Source organism: Eriocheir sinensis, chromosome 59, assembly GCF_024679095.1.
Source record: "Eriocheir sinensis breed Jianghai 21 chromosome 59, ASM2467909v1, whole genome shotgun sequence".
Classification (NCBI taxonomy): domain Eukaryota; kingdom Metazoa; phylum Arthropoda; class Malacostraca; order Decapoda; family Varunidae; genus Eriocheir; species Eriocheir sinensis.
Window position 1 is genome coordinate 9,665,617 of NC_066567.1, and position 10,513 is coordinate 9,676,129.

Below are 10,513 nucleotides of genomic sequence, written 5' to 3' on the forward strand. Positions count from 1 at the left end.
GCACTCACCCCGGGACTTCCTACCCATTGAGGCTAAGCTGCAGGAACCGTCGCTAACCGTCAAGTGCGTCCTGGAGGCTATCAACATCATTTACGAGAGGGAAAAGTTCTCGTGAAGCGCCGTCGACCACTCCTCGCCGCTGGAAGAAGATGTGCCATTGCGTTAGTTTAAGACCGAGTGGAGGTATAGGGGTCCCTTGTCGCTCTTGGGAAACTATGATGTCCTCTATAATGTCTTCTTATGTATTGTTTATTTTTCCGTGTTTTTAGTTCATGTCACAAACTTACGATCTTCCGTCTCCATAGAGTAAGTCCCTGGTCCTATCGTCTCCTGGGATACTATGATGTCCCCTATAATGTCTTCTTTACCTCTCAGATTCTTGTATAGTTTTATTTTCCGTGTTTTTAGTTCACGTCACAAACTTACGATCTTCCGACTCCATAGAGTAACTCCCTTGTCCCCTTGTTGCTCTTGGGATGCTGTTGTGCTCTCTATAATGTCTTCTTTACCTCTCAGATTCTTTTATAGTTTTATTTTCTGTGTTTTTAGTTTGCGTCACAAACATACAATCTGCCGTCTCCATAGAGTAAGTTGTTTTGGCCCCTCACAGTCTGCTTGGCCTCTCCTTCCCTTCTCTCCTTTTCTCCTCCCTTTCCAATGATCGTATTTCCTGTACTGCTATGTTTTAAAGAGGCATTTTATTCCCTTTCTTTTCCTCTTACCCTCTGGTCCTCACTTATGATAGAGTCTACACACACACACACACACACACACACATCAACAGGTCCGATAATCCACCTCACAAGCAATTCTCAAACTGGGATATTGCCAATGACTTTTATCTGTATTTTAACTATCAAAAACTTCACTTCCACGCCATTCAAGTCCTTTTTATTGGTGTTGCAGTGCATTTTACTGGTGTGTGACGGTGGATAGTGGCAGGTGTAACTAGCCTGCTTGTGATATGGTTTGGAGGTCAGTTATGGATGGGTTAAGTTCCCCCTCTCCAGCCTTTTAGAGAATGGGGTCAGAGTGGCTGGGTAAGGTCATGTGAATCTCTTTATTTGTCCTCTACTTTTCTCTCTCCTGGTTTTAAGCAAGACGTACTTTTATAAGGGCATTCAATATCTCTCTGTCTTCTCTGTTCTTTTGTCTCTCTTTATTCAATGATAGTTTGGGGCATTCGCTATCTTTTTGCTTTTTCTATCTTTCTTTGTCTTTTTTGTTTTGTCTTTTGTCTTCATTCTTCTCTGTCTTTTTCTTCTTTTTTCTCTCTCCTTATTCAACGAGAGACAGTTTTGGGGGCATTCACTATCTCCTTTCTCTCTGCCTTTCTTTCTTTCTTTGTTATTTTTCTTTGTTCTTTTTGTGTATTTCTTCTTTCTTGGTCTTTTCTTCTCTCCCTATTCAACAAGAGACACTTTTTGGGGCATTCACAATCTCCTTTCTTCCTTTCTTTCTTTCTTTGTAATTTTTCTTCATTCTTTTTCTTCTTTCTCTGTCTTTTCTTCTCCTAATTCAACAAGAGACACTTTGGGACATTCACTATCTCCTTTCTCTCTTCTTTTCTTTCTTTCTTTGTCACTTTTCTTCATTCTTTTTCTTCTTTTCTTGTCTTTTCTTCTCTCCCTATTCAACAAGAGACACTTTTTGGGGCATTCACTATCTCCTTTCTCTCTTCCTTTCTTTCTTTCTTTGTCATTTTTCTTCATTCTTTTTGTGTATTTCTTCTTTCTCTGTCTTTTCTTCTCTCCCTATTCAACAAGAGACACTTTTTGGGACATTCACAATCTCCTTTCTCTCTTCCTTTCTTTCTTTCTTTGTTATTTTTCTTCATTCTTTTTGTGTATTTCTTCTTTCTCTGTCTTTTCTTCTCTCCCTATTCAACAAGAGACACTTTTCGGACATTCACTATCTCCTCTCTCTCTTCTTTTGTTATTTTTCTTCATTCTTTTTGTGTATTTCTTCTTTCTCCGTCTTTTCTTCTCTCCCTATTCAACAAGAGACACTTTTCGGACATTCACTATCTCCTCTCTCTCTTCTTTTCCACACTAACTCAACTACACAATCACGGAGGCATTGGTCAACTGTATTCTTCGGCCCTATCTAGCAAGTCTATTCTATGTCTCAAGAGTCCAAAGAGGTACAGTTTTATTTAGGTATAATTTGCTATCACACTTTCATCAGGGCATTTACAGTTGTACCCCACTTAAGAAGCTTTATAAGGAACATGAGAATAGGGAATGTCTAATGAGAAGAAGAAGAAGAAGAAAAGGAAGTTGAAGAAGAAGAAGAAGTAAAATAAGTAGAAGAAGAAGAAGAAGAAGAAGAAGAGGAAGAAGATGTTGTTTAGTGATAACTGTATGCTGAAGTTACTGTGGTCATGATGTTATTTTTCTTCTTTAACAACACCCTCAAACACGGCATCATTTCAGTGTTTCCGAAAGGTACCGCCACACCAAACAGTGTACGACTTAAGCTAATGGTGTGTTATTTTCTTTCTCTACACCGCACACACACACACACACACTAACGACATCATTTTAGCATCTCCGAAACGTACTACCACGTCAATCGTTTGTGTTTCCGAAAGGGTATCGTGACGCCAAACACTGTACGACTTAGGCTAATGGTGTGTTATCTTCTCTTCACTACACACCACACACACTAACGACATCATTTTAGCGTCTCCGAAAGGTACCACACACATCAATCTCTTAGCGTTTCCGAAAGGGTATTGTGACGCCAAACACTGTATGACTTAGGCTAATGGTGTGTTATCTTCTCTTCACTACACACCACTCACACTAACGACATCAATTTAGCGTCTCCGAAAGGTACCACACACATCAATCTCTTAGCGTTTCCGAAAGGGTACGGCCACGCCAACAAGTATAGGACATAGACAGGCTTTAGTCAGGCGAAACATACATTAGTTTTGCACTTAGGTAAACGCAAGCTTTCCTGCCGACTGTCACCTCTAGTCATTCCTCTCAGTCAACCTCGGGAGTGTGTGGTTGTCTATGAGCCGCGATTTGCTTGAATAGGAGAGAGTTTTATATATATTTACATCTTCTTTTTTTGGTTTAGTAGATAGGTGCACAGAGTCTTGAGAGTGCCATTATGAATCAGCCAAATGACAGCCAAAGGAGTTACAGAGAAAGATAGAAATGGCGATATGGCAATGTGTCTCGTTACGGAAATGGCGATATGGCAATGCATCTTGTTACAGAAATGGCGATATGGCAATGTGTCTCGTTACGGAAATGGCGATATGGCAATGCGTCTTGTTACAGAAATGGCGATATGGCAATGTGTCTCGTTACGGAAATGGCGATATGGCAATGCATCTTGTTACAGAAATGGCGATATGGCAATGCGTCTTGTTACAGAAATGGCGATATGGCAATGCGTCTTGTTACAGAAATGGCGATATGGCAATGCGTCTTGTTACAGAAATGGTGATATGGCAATGCATCTTATTACAGAAATGGCGATATGGCAATGCGTCTTGTTACAGAAATGGCGATATGGCAATGCGTCTTGTTACGGAAATGGCGATATGGCAATGTGTCTTGTTACGGAAATGGTGATATGGCAATGTGTCTTGTTACGGAAATGGTGATATGGCAATGCATCTTGTTACAGAAATGGCGATATGGCAATGTGTCTCGTTACGGAAATGGCGATATGGCAATGCGTCTTGTTACGGAAATGGCGATATGGCAATGTGTCTCGTTACGGAAATGGCGATATGGCAATGCATCTTATTACAGAAATGGCGATATGGCAATGCATCTTATTACAGAAATGGCGATATGGCAATGCATCTTATTACAGAAATGGCGATATGTGTCGTCTTATTACAGAAATGGCGATATGGCAATGCATCTTATTACAGAAATGGCGATATGGCAATGCATCTTATTACAGAAATGGCGATATGGCAATGCATCTTATTACAGAAATGGCGATATGGCAATGCATCTTATTACAGAAATGGCGATATGGCAATGCGTCTTGTTACAGAAATGGCGATATGGCAATGCATCTTATTACAGAAATGGCGATATGGCAATGCATCTTATTACAGAAATGGCGATATGGCAATGCATCTTGTTACAGAAATGGCGATAGGGCAATGCGTCTTATTACAGAAATGGCGATATGGCAATGCATCTTGTTACAGAAATGGCGATAGGGCAATGCGTCTTGTTACAGAAATGGCGATAGGGCAATGCATCTTATTACAGAAATGGCGATAGGGCAATGCATCTTGTTACAGAAATGGCGATATGGCAATGCATCTCGTCACGGAAATGGCGACTAGCTCAGCGTCTTCTTAAGTAGTCGTAGGAACTAGATGCCACTGCCTTGCCTTGCCTCCTTAGTATTATTTTTCGTGTTTTCTGTGAGACGAAAACATTTTGTGACGATGGTAAGACAGGCCGATAAAAAAAGATGTCTCTACCTCTAACTCGGTGACATTTTAGTATTATTTTTTTGAGTTTTCTGTGAGATGAAAACATTAAGTGACGATGATAAGATAGGCCGATAAAAAAAGATGTCTCTACCTCTAACTCGGTGACATTTTAGTATTATTTTTTTGAGTTTTCTGTGAGATGAAAACATTAAGTGACGAAGATACGACAGGCCGATAAAAAAAGATGTCTCTACCTTTAACTCGGTAACATCTCCCCCTAAGCCAATCCCACCGTTAAGAAATTAGAGCCTCGGTATATTTTTTGTGTTTTCTGTGAGACGAAAACATTAGGTATCGTTTGAGAATGAGACAACGATTAAAAAATTATGTCTGCTATCAACTCCTGGTAACATCTTCCCCCATAGCCAATTCCACAGTTAAGAAATTAGAGCCTCGGTATATTTTTTGTGTGTTTTCTGTGAGACGAAAACATTAGGTATCGTTTGAGAATGAGACAATGATTAAAAAATTATGTCTGCTATCAACTCCCGGTAACATCTTCCCCCATAGCCAATTCCACAGTTAAGAAAGTATGGCCTATTAGTATTATTTTTGTACGTGTTTTCTGTGAGACAAAAACGTTGGGTATCGTTTGAGAATGAGACAATGATTAAAAAAAAGACATCTGCTATCAACTCCCGGTAACAACTTCCCCCATAGCCAATCACACAGTTAAGAAAGTATGGCCTCAGTATTTTTTTTGTACGTGTTTTCTGTGTGACGAAAACATTAGGTGACGAAGATGATACTGATGACAACACAAAAAATATCTACTTCCACATCTACTCTAAACTCGGTAACATCATCCTCTATCTCAATCACACAGTTAAGAAATGTGAGTAAAAATCCTATCAAATTCATAACATTACCAAAGAGAGAATGTGTGTGATTTTAACAGTTCAAAATCGCTACATACCTGATAGCTCGCACGGGACGTCTTGAAAATATGTCAGGCGTGCTTCCTTACTCGAGGCGAAGTGCAGCCAGCCCAGGTGAAGGTCAGGCGTGGATGAGTTGGCGGAGTTGTGGTCATCAGGGTGAAGTGTAACGATGGTCAGTAGGTGATATATGAGGTCAGGAATACGGTCACCCTGGAGGTCACCCTAGGAGAGGATACGAGATTATTTACAGGTATTAGGGTGATTGTCTGGTGTGTGAGAAGGGTGTTCGTTGGCCTGTGAACTGTAGCGATGGTCAGTGGAGGTGATAAGTGTGAGGTCACCCTGGGAAATGAGGTGACAGGTCTTAGGGTGAATCTGTGGTATGTGAATAGGGTGTTTGTTGACCAGTGCACACATTGGAAATACAATCACCCTAGAACAGGATCCAAGATTATTAGGTTATAGGTCTTAGGGTGAATCTATTGGCATGTGAAAGAGGGTGTTTGTCAACCAGTGTGCACCTTGGAAATACAGTCACCCTAGAACAGGATCCAAGATTATTTGGTTACAGGTCTTAGGATGAATCTATGGTATGTGAATAGGGTGTTTGTTGACCAGTGTGCACCTTGGAAATACAGTCACCCTAGAAAATGAGAGATTATTGGGTCAAAGATATTAGGGTGACATCTTATGGTCTGTGAATGTGTTTGTTGGTCCTTAGGAATACAATCACCCTGGAGAAGGATCCGAGAATATGTATTGCGTTGAAGGTATTAGGGTGAATGTAATGGTCTATGAAAAGGGTGTTTGATTGTCCATGACCATGAGTGCGCACCTTAGAAATACAATCACCCAAGAATAGGATCTAAGAGTATGTGTTGAAGGTATTAGGGTGAATGTAATGGTCTTTGAAGAGGGTGTTGGATTGTCTGTGAGAGTGTTCACCTTGACTGTTTATCATGAGACTGAGAGATGCAGTTTTAAGTCCCAGAAAAAGACACCAACTGAAGGTATTAGGGTGAATGTAATGGTCTATGAAGAGGGATGCAGTTTTAAGTTCCAGAAAAAGACACCAACTGAAGGTATTAGGGTGAATGTAATGGTCTTTGAAGAGGGTGATTGATTGTCAGTGAGTGTGTGTACCTTAACTGTCCATCCTGTGATTGAGAGATGCATTTTGAGTCCCAGAAAAAGACACCAACAGGACAATCTTCAATGTGTTCAAATTACCTCGATGGACGCCTCTCACCCTCCCTACCTCTCCTCATGCCTGTCTGGTGGTTGTACAAAGGGAAATGCATCTGGCTGGGGCCTAGAAGTGGGAGAGAGAGAAGTAATCCATCGAGGTAATCTGAATAACACATGTGGATGGATATATTTACTTGGTTGCTGAATAGAAAAAAAATACGAGAGCGTTATGTATTGCAACTATCCATGAAGGTAATTTGGATCTTGGACACAGGTGGATGGATACACTATTTACTTGGTTGCTGAATAGAAAAGAAATACGAGAGCGTTATGTATTGCAACTTTCCATGAAGGTAATTTGGATCTTGGACACAGGTGGATGGATACACTATTTACTTGGTTGCTGAATAGAAAAGAAATATTAGAGCATTATTTCTTGCAACTGAACTTATCCTCTGAGTCTTTAACACATGTGGAAGGATATATTTGCTCGGTTGCTGAATAGAAAACAAATCTTAGACTGTTATATATTGCAACTGAACTTATCCTCTGAGTCTTTAACACATGTGGAAGGATATATTTACTTTGTTGCTGAATAGAAAATGAATCATAGTGAATTATACTGAATGATAGATAATGCAACTGTCTTAACTTATGTGAGACTTAGTGTAGGAAAGAATCAAGCGTAAGAGACATTAAGACGTAACGTTACCATTTTGCATACAGACTGAGCAAGATATAATAATTTGCCGATTGACTGATACTGTAACTGTTTTAATTTTGTGAGACATAGCATAGGAAAGAATCAAGCATAACAGACGATAGGACACATAACGTCACCATTTTACCATTTTACGTAAAGACCGAACAAGATATAATAATTTACCGATCGAGTGATACTGTAACTTTTAATTTTGTGAGACGTAGCGTTGGAAAGAATCAGCAACAGAGACTGTAAGAGTCGAAACGTTACCCTTTTATCATTTTTACGTACTGACCGAGCGAGATTAATAATTTACTAACTGACTGATACTGCAACTGTTTTAATTCTGAGACATAGCGTAGGAAAGAATCAGCGACGGACGATAGAACATATAACGTCACTATTTTACCATATTTACACACAGACCGAGCGCTGCGCCGGTGTTGAGGTTCTGTGTCGCTGCTGAGGTAAGATACAAACACTGCCCTCACCCTTGTTACTGCCCCTAATAGTTGCCAAGACGGACATGCCGCAGCTACCAAGACACTTTTTTTTTTTTTTTTTTTTACAGCAGAAGAGACAGCTCAAGGGCCAAAAAAAGTAAACTAATGAAAAAAAAAAAGCCCACTACTCGCTGCTCCAGTAAGAGTTCGGTGGAGTGGCCGAAAGATAGGTCAAGTTTGGAAGGAGAGGTGTCCTGTTACCCTCTACTAAGACTTGTGTTATCAAATGTTCGAGGCTCCTGTCACGACCATTTTCGGAGGCCAGAGAGGACTTATGTCAGGTCTTCATTAGTGCTTTTTCTGTCTATGGTCTACACGCCTTTGAAAAGTACCGCCAGGGTCAGGAAACCACCCATGGAAACCTGATAACTTCTACGAGAGTCTTTTGAAGTAGATGGTCTAAGGTGTCGAAGAGTTTGATAATGAGGCTAGGGGCCGTATTTTTAAACATTTCTGCGCCCAAGAACACGTAATTTACTAGTCTTTCGCGGGAGATTGGGGCATTTCCAGGGGTACTTTTATGACACTGGTGGTAGTCTGAGCCGCCTTCTGTACCGTCAACTTAAAAGGACACTCATTAGAACTCGATTAACCTCCTTTTTGGCCTTTGGAAATAGTTGGTGTGAGGGGCGGGAGGATTTGACAATACCAACCTAAAACAGAGGAAGGTGCCCATGGATTCTGAAACATGAGGAATTTGAAAACATATATATAGAATCAAATATGCTTAGAATCCCCATTTCTTGAAGCAGCGGAGAGAAAGGACACGATATTTTTTTGTACCGCGCACATATTCGCTTCACAAGAACGCAGAGTACATATATAGAAGCTTCTCTTTGTATCAGTAGAGAATGATAACCTGACTTGCCTTCCCCCACCTACCAGACATTCACTGTTAATACGATGCTGGTTGTTGCCAATAGTAGGTCCCTGTAGCCTTGTCTTCCATGCTAGAGGCACCATCAGAGGCACAGAAGGTTTGAATGATGTGTTAATGTAAACTAGATAAGAAATTAGGAATGACATAGGTTTGCATGACAGGAAAAGAAATTGAGTGACAGAGAGTTTGCATAATGGGTTCTTGATGCAAACTTGAGAAGAAATTTGGAGTGACACAGAAGGTTTGGATGACAGGAAAAGAAATTGAGTGACAGAGAAAGTTTGTATAATGGGTTCTTGATGCAAACTTGAGAAGAAATTAGGAGTGACACAGAAGGTTTGGATGACAGGAAAAGAAATTGAGTGACAGAGAAAGTTTGCATAATGGGTTCTTGATGCGAACGAGAGAAGAAATTAGGAGTGACAGAAGGTTTGCATGACAGGAAAAGAAATTGAGTGACAGAGAAAGTTTGCATAATGGGTTCTTGATGCAAACTTGAGAAGAAATTTGGAGTGACACAGAAGGTTTGGATGACAGGAAAAGAAATTGAGTGACACAAGGTTTACATGACAGGTTCTTAATGCAAACTAAAGAAATTACGAGTGAGATTTGCCTGGTATATAGAAAGACAGAGATTCAACCAGTGGGAGCGCTGAAGATGGTGGAGGAAATTGAGGTACAGCCGGAAGAAGACCATTTGAAAGACGAACGATAACATGGGAGAGGAACAGCACAACAAGACTTGGAGGTGTTGGAAATAGAGGAAGGATTGAGCAAGATGGAGAATGATCATCGCAAGTCGAAAGAACAACTATAAATGAAGAAAAAGATAATTTGACCTGCTTTCCTAAGGGTCACTGAAGCACGGTTGAGGCCATGGAACAATAGAGGAAGGATCGAGCAAGATGGAGAATGATCATCGCGAGTCAAAAGAACAAGAACAAACATAAATGAAGAAGAAAAAGATAATTTGACCTGCTTTCCTAAGGGTCATTGAAGCACAGTTGAAGCCATGGAACCAATTTACAAGACGCCAAACCACAAAACGGCGCCCTTGCAGCACACCAGCGTCATTCCTCTGCAAGCTGGGAGCGAGACTAACACCTGAGTTTCTATGGGTCATGTGTCTGTGGTGGTGCTTAACCCTTCACAGCATCCCTCCCCCTCTCCTTCCCTCCCCACGCTAGCCAGGTTGATGTGATGAAGACAATCTAATGACAACCCAAACCGTAATGCGACAAATCCGATTCAGGGCAGCAGAGTTTGTGTTACGAAATGTCCTCACCCTCCTCGACCTTTCCCGTGTCCACCGTAACATAGAGGACGTACAGGGGGTCGTTACTCTTGCTCCGTTTCCTTGCCGTGTCATCTCCGAGTGTAACGACCATAGTTTGTACCACATATCAACCTCAAAAATAAAGTCTGGATACTACACGTGGGGCTTGTAACTCAGACCTGTGCATCTTAAGAGTAAACTGATACACTGAAAAAGAGAGAGAAAGAAAGGAGAGAAAGTTTTGCAATGTTGGGTACTGTGTTAATTCTTCTCTCTCTCGCTCCCTCTCTGCTAACTAAACTAATATACTGAAAAAAAGAAAGCAAGAGAGAAAGAAAGGAGAGAAAGTTTTGCAATGTTGGGTACTGTGTTAATTCTTCTCTCTCTCGCTCCCTCTCTACTAACTAAACTAATGTACTGGAAAAAAGAAAGCAAGAGAGAAAGAAAGGAGATAAAGTCTTCTCTCTCTAACTAAACTAATATACTGAGAAAGAGAAACCAAGAAAGAGAGAAAGAAAGGAGAGAAAGTAATTACAATGTTGGGTACCATGTTAATTCTCTTTCTCTCCCTCTCTCTCTCTGGTTCATTTTCTTTGACA

The 10,513-nt window shown here is 40.7% G+C and overlaps 1 protein-coding gene and 1 long non-coding RNA gene across 23 annotated transcripts in view; one reads left to right on the forward strand and one right to left on the reverse strand.

The window, feature by feature from the left end:
• The window catches only part of LOC126985557 (haloacid dehalogenase-like hydrolase domain-containing 5), a 26,580-nt gene extending 16,508 nt beyond the window's left edge, over nucleotides 1–10,072 (forward strand). For 2 of the 22 annotated variants that reach the window (XM_050840671.1, XM_050840694.1), the window contains 4 exons: nucleotides 1–2,697; nucleotides 2,838–6,374; nucleotides 6,447–8,786; nucleotides 9,065–10,072. The exon at nucleotides 1–2,697 is cut by the window's left edge and continues 41 nt beyond it. In XM_050840671.1, the coding sequence (XP_050696628.1) occupies nucleotides 1–115 (115 nt within the window). In that variant the 3' untranslated portion in view covers nucleotides 116–2,697; nucleotides 2,838–6,374; nucleotides 6,447–8,786; nucleotides 9,065–10,072. Of the gene's footprint in view, nucleotides 6,375–6,446 lie in introns of all 22 variants that reach the window. The other 20 variants (XM_050840692.1, XM_050840672.1, XM_050840688.1 and 17 more) reach the window with 20 other exon arrangements.
• Nucleotides 9,394–10,366, reverse strand: LOC126985559 (uncharacterized). The gene is made up of 2 exons (XR_007738787.1): nucleotides 9,614–10,366; nucleotides 9,394–9,477 (listed from the first exon to the last, which is right to left on the reverse strand). It is a non-coding gene; the product is annotated as an uncharacterized LOC126985559 (long non-coding RNA).
• Between the last annotated feature and the right edge of the window lie 147 nt (nucleotides 10,367–10,513).